General features: G+C 61.7%; 3 protein-coding genes across 5 annotated transcripts; all 3 read left to right on the plus strand.

Moving 5' to 3' along the window:
• Positions 1-209: 209 nt before the first annotated feature.
• LOC125328800 lies at positions 210-2860 on the plus strand. Its single transcript, XM_048309916.1, has 8 exons — positions 210-310; positions 484-621; positions 830-1006; positions 1140-1289; positions 1437-1538; positions 1936-2038; positions 2279-2335; positions 2626-2860. Exons 1-8 carry the CDS (start codon positions 254-256, stop codon positions 2823-2825), a joined length of 984 nt encoding a protein of 327 aa, XP_048165873.1. The 5' UTR covers positions 210-253; the 3' UTR covers positions 2826-2860.
• A 3316-nt stretch (positions 2861-6176) lies between these two features.
• LOC125328753 lies at positions 6177-8857 on the plus strand. 3 transcript variants are annotated; one of them, XM_048309846.1, is made up of 5 exons: positions 6177-7115; positions 7386-7450; positions 7560-7709; positions 7893-8512; positions 8757-8857. In XM_048309846.1, exons 1-4 carry the CDS (start codon positions 6992-6994, stop codon positions 8256-8258), a joined length of 705 nt encoding a protein of 234 aa, XP_048165803.1. In that variant the 5' UTR covers positions 6177-6991; the 3' UTR covers positions 8259-8512; positions 8757-8857. The 3 variants fall into 3 exon arrangements, with proteins under 3 accessions (XP_048165803.1, XP_048165801.1, XP_048165802.1); XM_048309844.1 differs by having other exon boundaries at positions 7560-8512; XM_048309845.1 differs by having other exon boundaries at positions 7560-8857.
• Positions 8858-9465: 608 nt separating this feature from the next.
• LOC125328805 lies at positions 9466-12130 on the plus strand. Its single transcript, XM_048309920.1, has 8 exons — positions 9466-9579; positions 9753-9890; positions 10099-10275; positions 10410-10559; positions 10707-10808; positions 11206-11308; positions 11549-11605; positions 11896-12130. The coding sequence occupies exons 1-8, from the start codon at positions 9469-9471 to the stop codon at positions 12093-12095; spliced, it is 1038 nt and encodes a 345-aa protein (XP_048165877.1). The 5' UTR covers positions 9466-9468; the 3' UTR covers positions 12096-12130.
• Positions 12131-14389: the final 2259 nt, after the last annotated feature.

Genomic DNA, 14389 nt, shown 5'->3' on the forward strand with positions numbered 1-14389 from the left:
CGAGGAACGGCTGAGCTGACGGGAAAAGGCCGGGAGAGGAGGGTGCCCCGGAGCAGCCGCCTCCCAAAGGGCCCAGGTCCCTTCGCAGGGTGGTCGGGAAAGACCAGAACTATGTGACTCAGTCCTGGGACAGGTTTGCCCCGCCCCCCCCCCCCACCCCAGCTCAGGGCCTGAGTGCTTTTTTCTGCCTTCCAGGGAGATGAGCCAAGCATCGCTGCACTTGTGTAAAAGCATCTTATGCTGTCTCCTTGAGATGCTCAGCAAAGAGATGCCATACTGGGATTTCCCCGCCCTGGCGTTCCTTGTGGAGGTGAGCCCGACGGCCAGCGCTGCCTCGCTAGAGCTGCCTCCCAGCTCTCTGCCCTCCCGTAGCCGCAGCTGCCTGGGACGGTGCCCGCGCCCTGCGCTGCTGCCTGGGCCCAGCCCTGTGCGCTTCCGGGCTCCTGCCGGCCGGCTCCCCTGTCACTGCCCTGTGCCTTTCAGGTCCTCGAGTGCCTGGACCTGAGTGAATGCGGTGACAGCATAATGGACGTCGTAACAAGACACCTGAAGAGCGAGCGCAGGGAGATGCGTCGCCTGGCACTCAGGGTCCTCCTCTTGCTCAGGGATGATCCCTCAATGGTGAGAAGGGGGCAGCACCTGAAGCTGCGCTGGCAGCGTGGGGCTGGGGAACACAGTCGCTTGGGCTTGGCCGGGCTTTGGGCGCTGAGGCAGCTGTTTCCAGCTCTCCTGCCTCCTGGTTCAGCTGCCCGAGTGCTTCGGGACAGGCCTTTGGCCTCTGGGCCCTACTGTAGAAGGGTGGCGTTGCACAGCTTTGTGTTCCACACAGGCCGAAAGAATGTGGAGCCTGACTAAAAGCCTTGTGGTGCTCCTGCGGGATAGCGACAACGACGTGGTTAGGATGACCGTCGTTCTCCTGACTTATTTCTTCCTGGACAAGGATGCCCCGATACCGAGCCCCATCGCCCTGCAGCTGGCTGAGGCCCTCCTGCCACTCTTTGACAACGTAAGGCTCTGTGCCCCCAGGCAAGGCCACTGGATGCCACCCAGATACTGTGTACCCTGTGGATTTTCAGGCCTGCGCCCAGGTGGGCCTGGAGCAGCTGATGTTGAGGTCTTTTTTTCTTCCTTTCATACAGGATGACAGCCAGGTGCAGCTGCTCTCCATGTTTGTCTTCAGAACACTGATGTCTTTTGTCATAGAAAAAGAGCCCCTGAAAACACAAGTGTGCCAGAGCCTGCTCCCACTCTTCTTCCACTGCCACGATGAGAACCAGCACGTGGCAGAGGTGAGGACTCGTGCCCCGGCATGGAGATGGGCTGCCTCCTGCCCTGGCGCCTCGCGGGCTTCAGCCTCCTCCTGGCCTTGGCACAGGGACGCGCGCGTCCCATGCCCTGGGCTGTGGTGCCATCTCCGGGTCTCTGCTGCTCGCCAGGCTTCTCGGGAAACGCTGCTTTGTGCGGTCCAGTTCCTGAAGAGGAGAGATCTCGAAAAGCTGGTGAAGAAGGAGAAGCTGTGGAAGTTCGCCGAGTGCCTGGTAAGGACGGCCTGGCCGCAGCCTGGAGAAGCCCCCTGCCCCCGGCGCTCAGTGTGCGGGGCTGGCAGCTGTGCTCCCTGTCCAGCGCTGCACCCAGGGGCGCCAGCCTGCGCCCCACACGCTGCTCCCTTCCCTGGGCCGCGCGGGCTCTTCTCCAGGCTCCTCTGGCCCCGAGCCGGGCGCCGATGGAGCGCCGGCCCAGCTGGGCTGTGGGGCGGGGGCGGCACCGAGGCTCCCCGGGCAGCACCCGGCCCTCGGCCCTCTCCAGAGCCCGGCGCCAGCGGCTGCTGGCCGGGCCTCGGGGCTGTGCGGGCAGGGGAGGCAGTGCCGGCCGTAGGGAGCGCCCGGCCAAGGGGCTGAGCCCGCGCTAAGCCTTCCCTCCTGGCGCTCTCTCCAGCTGGCAGAGGACAGGAGCCAAGCGGCCGAGCACCTGCGCCTGGCCCTGCCGTACCTGGAGAACCCGCAGGAGCCCCTGCGAGAGGCGGCCGTCAGGTTCATGGGTGAGCCACGAGGCCGGGGCCCCTCCCCGCCCCGCCGCAGCTCGGCCCCGGCCCCGCCTGCTGCCCCGGCAGCGGGATCCGGGCCCGGGGCCGTGGAGCCCCGCCTGCCCTCGGGCGTCAGGATGCGGCAGGAGCCCGGGCCGAGCGCTGCCAGGGAAGGAGGTCGTGTGGCCTCAGGGCTGGCAGCGCCGGTGTGGGGCAGCTGTGCCGCTGGGGCTGTGACAGGCTCTGTGTTCCCAGAGATTGCCGGGCGGAGCATGAGGGGGCAGCACAAAGAGCTCCAGCTCATGTGCAAAGGTGAGTGAGGGCAGCGGGCTCTCAGCGGGGGCTGGCGGGGGGATCTGCAATTCCTGCCCCGGCTGCGGAGGGCTCTGCTCCCTGTGCGGACGAGGGGCGGCGTGGGCAGAGCACAGAGAGGTTTCAGGGCCGCGTGGGGCATTGGTGGCCAGCACCTTTGGGCTGATCCTGTCGGTCCCTGCTCCCTCCTGGCCATGGCAAGAGCAGGCTGGGATGGCCCTGGAAGGGGGCTCTCCTCGGGTCCCCGCAGATCCGGGATCTGACCGTGGCTCTGTTCCTCTCTCTTGCAGCCCTTGAACACCTGACAGAGGACATCAGCCCTGCTGTCTCCAACCTGGCACTTCAAACATTGTACGTTCTCCGGTCACTAGAGACGTCTCGATACTCCATATTCCGGAGGCTGCAGGATCAACTCCGCAGGGCATGGAAGACACGGCCTCGGCTGTCGAGCCTTGGCCGGCTGTGTTTCTGGAGCTCTGCGGAGAGCTGATCTGGGAGGCTCTGCCTGCTGGGGCCACCTGAGCCAGAGGGGATTTTCTTTTCTTTAAGAATTTTCTTTTCTTTTCTGTATTCTGTAGAATATAAATATAGAATGTGTTATAATACACAGACTCCCAGGAGCTTTCTTTTGGTGCCCAGTATCGGCAGGGCATAGGGGAAGAGGGGAGAAGGGGTGCTTGCGCTCAGCAAGTTGCCCAAGCGTGCGGAGTGGAAGGGGAGATGGCCAGAAGCTCCTTGGCCTTTGGTGGGTCTGCTGAAGCCTTAACGCTGTCGAGAGAGCGGGTGGGCAGGGGCCAGAGCTGCGGGGATCCCTGCGGGACTGGTGCCGGGAGATGGCCACAAGCCCTGTCCCCGGCAGGAGCCGCCATCTGTGTCCTCCTGCCCGTGCGTTGCTGCCTGGCTTGCTGAGGGCTCCGAGGTGCCTCTTGATCCGGCTCGTCTGGAGCTCTGTCAGGGCTGTGCTGCTGCCGGGCAGGTTGGCCAGGCTGGGGGAGACCCTGAGGGGACGGGGCGGTGGTAGGCCGTGAAGGGAGGAGGTGCTGCGGAAGCCCTGACGGGACAAGGCAGCGGGAAGGCACGAGGAGGATGTGTGACGGAGTGGGTGGCAGGAGGCTACAAGGGGACAGGAGGTCCCTGAGGGGCGGGGGTGGTGGGAAGGCCTGAGGAATTGGGTGTCAGAGGCCATAAGCAGCCCCCAGGCAGCCACCTCGTTCCTGCCACCCGGCTGCTCTGGCGCTTCCCCGACACGTCTCCCAGGCCTGTGGCAGAAGCCCTTGAAGCCGGGCCTCAGCAGGACAGTGGGGACCAGCCCGAGGTGCCCAGGCTGGGCTGGCTGGGGACAAGGAGGGCAGAGGGGCCCTGCCGGGGCACGGCCACTGGGTGCTGCCAGTCCCCACGGCTGCCCAGGCCACGGTGCTGTGACCGCAGCCCCCCTGACACAGCGCTCTGGGCCCGCACGGCTGCTGCCACCATGGGACAGACGGCGATGTCTCCTCGAGCAGGGCTGCCGAGTCGCTGCTGCCAAAGCGGCTCTGGACGCCACAGGAACGGCACCAGAGCGTGCCCAGGAACAGCAGGAGCCCGAGCGCCGGCACCTGCTCAACGAGGCATCCGGGCCAGCCGGGATGCCAAAAAGGGGGATACTGTGGGCACAACTGCACGTGGTTTGGCAAAAGGCTCCAGCAGAATTGGCCATGATGGCTTTCTCTTGACTCGCCAGCCTCACAGCAATGCTTGGCAGCTTCAGCTGCAGCCTGTGCCCCTGACTGACTTCAGTGGCTGTGCTTGAGGGCAGACTGGCCTTCCACAGTCAGGCGTCCCAAGGCAGTGGCATTGGTGCCACCGTGAGAGCGAGACTCTGATGGGACACGAGCCCTGCGCTGCAGCTGCCGTCCCTCTCCTCCATGCAGGCACCTTACAGACACGTGCATGAGCTTCCAAACTAAATCCTGGACTTGCTTGGAACAAAGGAAGCAGCCGCAGCAGGCGCTGAAGAAAAGCAGGGACTTCTATGGCTCCGTTTTGCTCTCCACTTGGGGAATCACAGAATCCCAGAGCACTTTGTGTTGGAAAGTATCTTAAGGATCATCCAGTTCCAGCCACCCCGCCATGGGCACAGGTGGTGTGCACGCACACCAGTCACTAGAATTGGAAGAACACTTGGCTGCCGTGTTTACCTTTTCCCCTCCTGGATTTCAAGCTAAGAGGAAAAGGTCAGCTGGTTAAAGCTGAATCTTGTTGCTCACGGAACTAGGAATAGGAGTCTCCAATGGGACCTGGTATGTCCATTCAACCTTTGTAAGATCCCACGGTTGGAGCTCAGCCCTGTACAGCCCAGGCACAGGCTCCAGGCTGGTCCATTTCAGCATCCCCAAGTCTTTGTGGCTTCCTGTGCACCCTGAGACTTCTGAATCCATTCTTGAATTCCCAGTTACTGCTGTGCAGGACGTGAGAACACAGTGCTTGGAACAGCCTGTTTGGCTCATTCTTGGGTTTGCTGCTCCCGACTAAAGTAATAATCAGGAGTATATGCTGATGCACAGGTATAGCTGAACACCAGGGACTTTCTATAGAGTGTCTAAAACCTTGTGTGACTGCCCAGAGACTCTAAAACCCAGAGGTGAAAATGACGGCTTTGCTATTTAAGAATCCTAGAAATTTTGACATCTGATTTTTCTGGTCAAGGATTTTCATGCCAATGCGGAAATGACAAAAATATTAAAACTTGTTTTCCTTGGCAACCCCTTTTAAACGGCATCAGTAAACTTACAGGGGACAGGGTGTGACACTGGGCATGGTACTTGGCAGTCCATGGCTTCAGATGTGGGTGATTAATGTTTTGCCCGGTTTCACCCAGGAGTTCAAGTGTTCCCAGGGCTTTGTTCAACTGGTCATTGCAGGTAACTTCCACTAAATGCAAAAGGATGTCCCAGCAGAACTTCTGGAGAATGTGCCCTAGGGATAGGGAGAAAACCTTGAAAATGATCAGCAGGGTCTGAAAAACTTTAAAAAAAAAAAAAAAAAAAAAAAAGTTAAAGTAGATATGGCTCTGTGGCTTTTCAGGCACGACTCTTTGGGGCCGGAGGAAACGTTTGCCTTGCATCAGCTGCAACGTAGACAGACATGCAGCAACTGGAGTGTTGAACGTCAGAGACTGGGCTAATGTTTTTCCCAGGGAAACAGACAGAAGATCACAAGGAAACATGACCGTGTCTCTGTACAATCTAATTGTCCTGTGAAACTCAGAAGCTGGTGATGCTCTGGTTCTACTGCTAATCCCTTCCATGAAAAAATTCATTCCAGGAAGCAGCAACATCTCCTGTCAGATACTGAGTGTTGCCCCCAGTTGCTCCAGGTGCTCCTGCCAACAGCCCCCTGTAGGAAGGAGCACAGACCCCAATGCGCCTTGGCTTTGGCTGCCCTCTGGCAGAGAAGTCCCCCGGGGGCACAGGTCTCTGGGGCAGGAGACGGGCACCAGCGCGGCCAGGGCACGGGGGTCTAGCAGGTCTGCTTCGGCGGGGGCTCTGCCACACCTGCTGATTTCAGCGCTCCCCGGGGCCCCGGGGTCAGAGCAGCATTTGCGCCCTGGCTCACACGTCCTTGTGTCTGTGTCACAGCCCCGGCTTTAGGATGGCCACCAGCCGGGATGTGTCCCACGGAGGCCGTGCCAGCTTCTGTGGAAGACCCCGTGCCCTTCCTGCCACGGCTGTGTTGCTGGCCGTGGGGGCTCCTGGTGCTGCTCCGAACCCACAGAGCAGGAGAGCGTTTGCTTATGGATTGAGCCATTCTTAAAGCTGCTGTCGGGCTGTCTTAGGCACTTGGAGCAAGGGATTCCTTCCAACCTGGGCCACTTGGGGTGGGCTGGGGGCGGCCCCAGGGCAGGTGGCAGTGTGTGCAAAGGCCCTTTGTGACACGGTGCAGCATGGTCACCATGGGATGGAATGGGACAGGGTGTCCCAGGGCCCTTTGTGACACGTGCTGACATAGGTGCTGGTGGTGACGCGGCCACGCCACAGTGCTCGGAGCACGCGACGGGATAGGACAGGACAGAGCGGTGCTGTGAGGAGCCCCCGCACAGCGCGCTTGTTCTTTGCTGACCCGGAGCCTTTCCGAGGCGTTTACCTGTGCAGGTGCCCTCGAGGCCAGACCATAGGACTTGGTGACCCGTGGCCTTCCTGAGGCTTCTCTTCTGCAGGTGCCCTCGAGGGCAGACCATGGGACTTGGTGCCCCGGAGCTTTTCTAAGGCATCTCCCATCCCTGTGGCCGGTGCCCTCGAGACCAGACCGTGGGACTTGCTGTCCTTGCTTCCCAAGACTTCTCTCTTGAAGGTGCCTTGAAGGCACGACTGCAGGACTTGCTGACCCGGAGCTTTTAAGAGGCACCTCTCCTGCAAGTAGCCTTCAATCCGGTCAGTGACATGGAGCAGAGACCCCCAACCATGCCCAAGCTGGCCTGGGTGAATGAGGATGAAGAAGGCCCTGGAGCTGTCCCAGAACAGCAGCTAGAAGAGGTGGAGCAGTTCCAGCCACCACAGGAGGGTGAGTGGCAGAGCTAGGCCACAGGGCTGGTGCCTTCAAGGCACAACTGCAGGACTTGATGACCTGGAACTTTTTGGAGGCGTATCTCTGCAAGTACCCTTCAATCCAGTCAGTGACATGGAGCAGAGACCCCCAACCGTGCCCAAGCTGGCCTGGGTGAAGGAGGAGGAGGAAGAAGGCCCTGGAGCTGCCCCAGCACAGCAGCTAGAAGAGGTGGAGCAGTTCCAGCCACCACAGGAGGGTGAATAGCAAAGCTGGGTCACAGGGCTGGTGCCTGCAGCCAACTTGGCCCCATCCCATCCCGTCCCATCCCATCCCATCCTGTCCCGTCCCCTGGGGACATGCCCATGGACAGGACGGAAGAGAGGCCGGGGCAGACCCCCCCCACAGCAGCCGTGCTCCATCCCCTGGGCATACCGGGGCTGTCCCTGCCTGGGGAGCGCAGGGCTGGGCTGTGTTCTCCGGCCTCTCCCGCAGCCCCTCAGCTCTGGCTGCGCTCGCTCTTTACCAGACCCAGCCGTGGACCCGACACAAGAGCACGACCCCGCCCGTGGCCGCTTCCGCAGAACAGCGCAGGTACCTGCAGCCGTCCCCACCTGGGCTGGGCCTGCTGTCGCTGCTCAGCCGAGCACTGTGCTTGGAGCACCCCATGGAACATCCTTCTCCTCTTGCCCTCCTCCTACAGATGGTTTGCAAATTCATCAGGAGCATTCGGGAGAAAGAGACCAGCGTCATGGGCACTGGGGTCATACCATACTCAGAGGTCTTCAAATACGAGACCAGTGCCGCCCTGCTGGATTTGCTTGTGAAGCAGGGTGTTTCCAGTCCAGAGCAAGTAAGCAGCATGTGGCCAGGGTTCAGTTCCCCCAGGAGTCACATGGCTTGCCAAGCCACGCCTGCTGGTCACTTTAAGCCTTTGAGGCCATCCCAGTGTGGTGGGAAGGGAAGCAGTTCTCTGGGGAAGCTGGGGGACATTACTCCCTGTGGCAGCTTCCAGCTCTCCCCGTACCTTCTCCAGGTGCCTGCCATGGTGAGGTTCATCCACCGATGGCTCATGGCCAATGAGCCTGCTGAGCACAGGCTGGACAATACCCTGCTGGAGCTGACAGAGGCACAGCCAGCTGATGTAGTCATGACTCTCCTGCGTGTGGCCCCATTGTGTGACAGGTATGGGGCCCACCTGCCCAAAGGGCTCAGGGCTCACCAGCCCATCACCCTGTGGAGCCTGTCTCCCAGGCGCGTGACAAACGGAGAGTTCCAGGGCCCTCTGGCTCCTCCATTTTCCAGCCGTGGCATGTCAGCCCCCAAGCCTGCTGCCATGCTCCCTCCCTGCCCCTCAGGGGCCGGTGCCCACAGGGGTGGGCTGCCTGGGTGCTGCTGGTGAAGGGCCGTGGGCAGAAGCAGAGCTGGCAGTCAGCCCGGGCCCCTACAGCTGCCCAGGCCACGGTGCTGTGGCTGACACCCCCCGACACAGAGTTCTGACCCCACAGAGCTGCTGCGACCATGTGGACGACAATCATGTCCTCGCCCAGGACTGCGGAGCTGGCGCAGCTGCTGCTCCTCGATGTGCTGGGGAGCTGGCCAGAGCACAGCATGCGCACCTCCGATGGCGACGACACAGATGTCTTTGCCCTGGCTGTGAGTTTCTGGAACTGGCCTTTGCTCGCCCCCAGGCCACCTTCCATCAGCTCTCCATCCTCCTGCCCCCACTGCGTCTCCCTGCCTCAGGCGCTGGGCTGAAACCTGGGCTAGGGGCAGGTTCAGGGGCACCAGGCCAGGTGCTCCGCCTACGTCTCCCCTGGCCTCCCCCTTCCATGCTCTGGCCCTGCCACGTGGACGCCTTGGCACTGGGCGCTGTCTCAGGGTGGTTTGTCCTTTGCAGGCAACTGTGGTGATGTGGAAGATCCTCCAGGTGCCCTGTGTCCCACACGTACTGATATTCTTTTTCCCCCGCCTCTTTGCGCATCTCCTCTTCCAAGTGTACTTCAGCACATTGGATATGCCAGAGGAGGTCAATACCTTCTGGAAGGGATGCCAGGAGGAACACAGCCTTGCCACCAACCCCAGCAGGTGCTCCATCCCAGTCCTCCTGTCCCTCCCATGTCGCCAGGGCAGGAGCCAGTCCCCCAGCGTGACCTGGGCTTTGCTCTGCACACAGGTTTGCAGTGCGGACCCTGAAGGCCCTGCTCTGCCTTCTCCAGTGTGAGCACGTGGTGATGGCAATGGAGCACAAGCGTGGCTGGGACACGCTGCTCTGTGCCGACACCCACCACTATGCAGTGGGTCTGCTGGCCAGGTGAGACCCCCTTCTCCCCCGCTGCCCTCGGCTTTTGTGCCCTGTGCCCAGGGTGCCCCACACGGTGGCCGTGGTCGTGGGCCAGAGGGCCTTGTCACCGAGGAACGGCTGAGCTGACGGGAAAAGGCCGGGAGAGGAGGGTGCCCCGGAGCAGCCGCCTCCCAAAGGGCCCAGGTCCCTTCGCAGGGTGGTCGGGAAAGACCAGAACTATGTGACTCAGTCCTGGGACAGGTTTGCCCCGCCCCCCCCCCCCCACCCCAGCTCAGGGCCTGAGTGCCTTTTTCTGCCTTCCAGGGAGATGAGCCAAGCATCGCTGCACTTGTGTAAAAGCATCTTATGCTGTCTCCTTGAGATGCTCAGCAAAGAGATGCCATACTGGGATTTCCCCGCCCTGGCGTTCCTTGTGGAGGTGAGCCCGACGGCCAGCGCTGCCTCGCTAGAGCTGCCTCCCAGCTCTCTGCCCTCCCGTAGCCGCAGCTGCCTGGGACGGTGCCCGCGCCCTGCGCTGCTGCCTGGGCCCAGCCCTGTGCGCTTCCGGGCTCCTGCCGGCCGGCTCCCCTGTCACTGCCCTGTGCCTTTCAGGTCCTCGAGTGCCTGGACCTGAGTGAATGCGGTGACAGCATAATGGACGTCGTAACAAGACACCTGAAGAGCGAGCGCAGGGAGATGCGTCGCCTGGCACTCAGGGTCCTCCTCTTGCTCAGGGATGATCCCTCAATGGTGAGAAGGGGGCAGCACCTGAAGCTGCGCTGGCAGCGTGGGGCTGGGGAACACAGTCGCTTGGGCTTGGCCGGGCTTTGGGCGCTGAGGCAGCTGTTTCCAGCTCTCCTGCCTCCTGGTTCAGCTGCCCGAGTGCTTCGGGACAGGCCTTTGGCCTCTGGGCCCTACTGTAGAAGGGTGGCGTTGCACAGCTTTGTGTTCCACACAGGCCGAAAGAATGTGGAGCCTGACTAAAAGCCTTGTGGTGCTCCTGCGGGATAGCGACAACGACGTGGTTAGGATGACCGTCGTTCTCCTGACTTATTTCTTCCTGGACAAGGATGCCCCGATACCGAGCCCCATCGCCCTGCAGCTGGCTGAGGCCCTCCTGCCACTCTTTGACAACGTAAGGCTCTGTGCCCCCAGGCAAGGCCACTGGATGCCACCCAGATACTGTGTACCCTGTGGATTTTCAGGCCTGCGCCCAGGTGGGCCTGGAGCAGCTGATGTTGAGGTCTTTTTTTTCTTCCTTTCATACAGGATGACAGCCAGGTGCAGCTGCTCTCCATGTTTGTCTTCAGAACACTGATGTCTTTTGTCATAGAAAAAGAGCCCCTGAAAACACAAGTGTGCCAGAGCCTGCTCCCACTCTTCTTCCACTGCCACGATGAGAACCAGCACGTGGCAGAGGTGAGGACTCGTGCCCCGGCATGGAGATGGGCTGCCTCCTGCCCTGGCGCCTCGCGGGCTTCAGCCTCCTCCTGGCCTTGGCACAGGGACGCGCGCGTCCCATGCCCTGGGCTGTGGTGCCATCTCCGGGTCTCTGCTGCTCGCCAGGCTTCTCGGGAAACGCTGCTTTGTGCGGTCCAGTTCCTGAAGAGGAGAGATCTCGAAAAGCTGGTGAAGAAGGAGAAGCTGTGGAAGTTCGCCGAGTGCCTGGTAAGGACGGCCTGGCCGCAGCCTGGAGAAGCCCCCTGCCCCCGGCGCTCAGTGTGCGGGGCTGGCAGCTGTGCTCCCTGTCCAGCGCTGCACCCAGGGGCGCCAGCCTGCGCCCCACACGCTGCTCCCTTCCCTGGGCCGCGCGGGCTCTTCTCCAGGCTCCTCTGGCCCCGAGCCGGGCGCCGATGGAGCGCCGGCCCAGCTGGGCTGTGGGGCGGGGGCGGCACCGAGGCTCCCCGGGCAGCACCCGGCCCTCGGCCCTCTCCAGAGCCCGGCGCCAGCGGCTGCTGGCCGGGCCTCGGGGCTGTGCGGGCAGGGGAGGCAGTGCCGGCCGTAGGGAGCGCCCGGCCAAGGGGCTGAGCCCGCGCTAAGCCTTCCCTCCTGGCGCTCTCTCCAGCTGGCAGAGGACAGGAGCCAAGCGGCCGAGCACCTGCGCCTGGCCCTGCCGTACCTGGAGAACCCGCAGGAGCCCCTGCGAGAGGCGGCCGTCAGGTTCATGGGTGAGCCACGAGGCCGGGGCCCCTCCCCGCCCCGCCGCAGCTCGGCCCCGGCCCCGCCTGCTGCCCCGGCAGCGGGATCCGGGCCCGGGGCCGTGGAGCCCCGCCTGCCCTCGGGCGTCAGGATGCGGCAGGAGCCCGGGCCGAGCGCTGCCAGGGAAGGAGGTCGTGTGGCCTCAGGGCTGGCAGCGCCGGTGTGGGGCAGCTGTGCCGCTGGGGCTGTGACAGGCTCTGTGTTCCCAGAGATTGCCGGGCGGAGCATGAGGGGGCAGCACAAAGAGCTCCAGCTCATGTGCAAAGGTGAGTGAGGGCAGCGGGCTCTCAGCGGGGGCTGGCGGGGGGATCTGCAATTCCTGCCCCGGCTGCGGAGGGCTCTGCTCCCTGTGCGGACGAGGGGCGGCGTGGGCAGAGCACAGAGAGGTTTCAGGGCCGCGTGGGGCATTGGTGGCCAGCACCTTTGGGCTGATCCTGTCGGTCCCTGCTCCCTCCTGGCCATGGCAAGAGCAGGCTGGGATGGCCCTGGAAGGGGGCTCTCCTCGGGTCCCCGCAGATCCGGGATCTGACCGTGGCTCTGTTCCTCTCTCTTGCAGCCCTTGAACACCTGACAGAGGACATCAGCCCTGCTGTCTCCAACCTGGCACTTCAAACATTGTACGTTCTCCGGTCACTAGAGACGTCTCGATACTCCATATTCCGGAGGCTGCAGGATCAACTCCGCAGGGCATGGAAGACACGGCCTCGGCTGTCGAGCCTTGGCCGGCTGTGTTTCTGGAGCTCTGCGGAGAGCTGATCTGGGAGGCTCTGCCTGCTGGGGCCACCTGAGCCAGAGGGGATTTTCTTTTCTTTAAGAATTTTCTTTTCTTTTCTGTATTCTGTAGAATATAAATATAGAATGTGTTATAATACACAGACTCCCAGGAGCTTTCTTTTGGTGCCCAGTATCGGCAGGGCATAGGGGAAGAGGGGAGAAGGGGTGCTTGCGCTCAGCAAGTTGCCCAAGCGTGCGGAGTGGAAGGGGAGATGGCCAGAAGCTCCTTGGCCTTTGGTGGGTCTGCTGAAGCCTTAACGCTGTCGAGAGAGCGGGTGGGCAGGGGCCAGAGCTGCGGGGATCCCTGCGGGACTGGTGCCGGGAGATGGCCACAAGCCCTGTCCCCGGCAGGAGCCGCCATCTGTGTCCTCCTGCCCGTGCGTTGCTGCCTGGCTTGCTGAGGGCTCCGAGGTGCCTCTTGATCCGGCTCGTCTGGAGCTCTGTCAGGGCTGTGCTGCTGCCGGGCAGGTTGGCCAGGCTGGGGGAGACCCTGAGGGGACGGGGCGGTGGTAGGCCGTGAAGGGAGGAGGTGCTGCGGAAGCGCTGACGGGACAAGGCAGCGGGAAGGCACGAGGAGGATGTGTGACGGAGTGGGTGGCAGGAGGCTACAAGGGGACAGGAGGTCCCTGAGGGGCGGGGGTGGTGGGAAGGCCTGAGGAATTGGGTGTCAGAGGCCATAAGCAGCCCCCAGGCAGCCACCTCGTTCCTGCCACCCGGCTGCTCTGGCGCTTCCCCGACACGTCTCCCAGGCCTGTGGCAGAAGCCCTTGAAGCCGGGCCTCAGCAGGACAGTGGGGACCAGCCCGAGGTGCCCAGGCTGGGCTGGCTGGGGACAAGGAGGGCAGAGGGGCCCTGCCGGGGCACGGCCACTGGGTGCTGCCAGTCCCCACGGCTGCCCAGGCCACGGTGCTGTGACCGCAGCCCCCCTGACACAGCGCTCTGGGCCCGCACGGCTGCTGCCACCATGGGACAGACGGCGATGTCTCCTCGAGCAGGGCTGCCGAGTCGCTGCTGCCAAAGCGGCTCTGGACGCCACAGGAACGGCACCAGAGCGTGCCCAGGAACAGCAGGAGCCCGAGCGCCGGCACCTGCTCAACGAGGCATCCGGGCCAGCCGGGATGCCAAAAAGGGGGATACTGTGGGCACAGCTGCACGTGGTTTGGCAAAAGGCTCCAGCAGAATTGGCCATGATGGCTTTCTCTTGACTCGCCAGCCTCACAGCAATGCTTGGCAGCTTCAGCTGCAGCCTGTGCCCCTGACTGACTTCAGTGGCTGTGCTTGAGGGCAGACTGGCCTTCCACAGTCAGGCGTCCCAAGGCAGTGGCATTGGTGCCACCGTGAGAGCGAGACTCTGATGGGACACGAGCCCTGCGCTGCAGCTGCCGTCCCTCTCCTCCATGCAGGCACCTTACAGACACGTGCATGAGCTTCCAAACTAAATCCTGGACTTGCTTGGAACAAAGGAAGCAGCCGCAGCAGGCGCTGAAGAAAAGCAGGGACTTCTATGGCTCCGTTTTGCTCTCCACTTGGGGAATCACAGAATCCCAGAGCACTTTGTGTTGGAAAGTATCTTAAGGATCATCCAGTTCCAGCCACCCCGCCATGGGCACAGGTGGTGTGCACGCACACCAGTCACTAGAATTGGAAGAACACTTGGCTGCCGTGTTTACCTTTTCCCCTCCTGGATTTCAAGCTAAGAGGAAAAGGTCAGCTGGTTAAAGCTGAATCTTGTTGCTCACAGAACTAGGAATAGGAGTCTCCAATGGGACCTGGTATGTCCATTCAACCTTTGTAAGATCCCACGGTTGGAGCTCAGCCCTGTACAGCCCAGGCACAGGCTCCAGGCTGGTCCATTTCAGCATCCCCAAGTCTTTGTGGCTTCCTGTGCACCCTGAGACTTCTGAATCCATTCTTGAATTCCCAGTTACTGCTGTGCAGGACGTGAGAACACAGTGCTTGGAACAGCCTGTTTGGCTCATTCTTGGGTTTGCTGCTCCCGACTAAAGTAATAATCAGGAGTATATGCTGATGCACAGGTATAGCTGAACACCAGGGACTTTCTATGGAGTGTCTAAAACCTTGTGTGACTGCCCAGAGACTCTAAAACCCAGAGGTGAAAATGACGGCTTTGCTATTTAAGAATCCTAGAAATTTTGACATCTGATTTTTCTGGTCAAGGATTTTCATGCCAATGCGGAAATGACAAAAATATTAAAACTTGTTTTCCTTGGCAACCCCTTTTAAACGGCATCAGTAAACTTACAGGGGACAGGGTGT

The sequence above is a fragment of the Corvus hawaiiensis genome, chromosome 7, assembly GCF_020740725.1.
Source record: "Corvus hawaiiensis isolate bCorHaw1 chromosome 7, bCorHaw1.pri.cur, whole genome shotgun sequence".
In the NCBI taxonomy this organism is placed as follows: Eukaryota; Metazoa; Chordata; class Aves; order Passeriformes; family Corvidae; genus Corvus; species Corvus hawaiiensis.

Coding starts and splice junctions, on each gene's coding strand:
- LOC125328800 (XM_048309916.1), top strand. CDS start 254: ATGCTCAGCAAAGAGATGCCATACTGGGATTTCCCCGCCCTGGCGTTC. Junction 311..483: donor CCCTGGCGTTCCTTGTGGAG/GTGAGCCCGACG, acceptor TGTGCCTTTCAG/GTCCTCGAGTGCCTGGACCT. Junction 622..829: donor TCAGGGATGATCCCTCAATG/GTGAGAAGGGGG, acceptor TGTTCCACACAG/GCCGAAAGAATGTGGAGCCT.
- LOC125328753 (XM_048309845.1), top strand. CDS start 6,992: ATGGAGCAGAGACCCCCAACCGTGCCCAAGCTGGCCTGGGTGAAGGAG. Junction 7,116..7,385: donor GTTCCAGCCACCACAGGAGG/GTGAATAGCAAA, acceptor GCTCTTTACCAG/ACCCAGCCGTGGACCCGACA. Junction 7,451..7,559: donor GCTTCCGCAGAACAGCGCAG/GTACCTGCAGCC, acceptor CTCCTCCTACAG/ATGGTTTGCAAATTCATCAG.
- LOC125328805 (XM_048309920.1), top strand. CDS start 9,469: ATGAGCCAAGCATCGCTGCACTTGTGTAAAAGCATCTTATGCTGTCTC. Junction 10,276..10,409: donor TCCTGCCACTCTTTGACAAC/GTAAGGCTCTGT, acceptor CCTTTCATACAG/GATGACAGCCAGGTGCAGCT. Junction 10,560..10,706: donor AGAACCAGCACGTGGCAGAG/GTGAGGACTCGT, acceptor GCTGCTCGCCAG/GCTTCTCGGGAAACGCTGCT.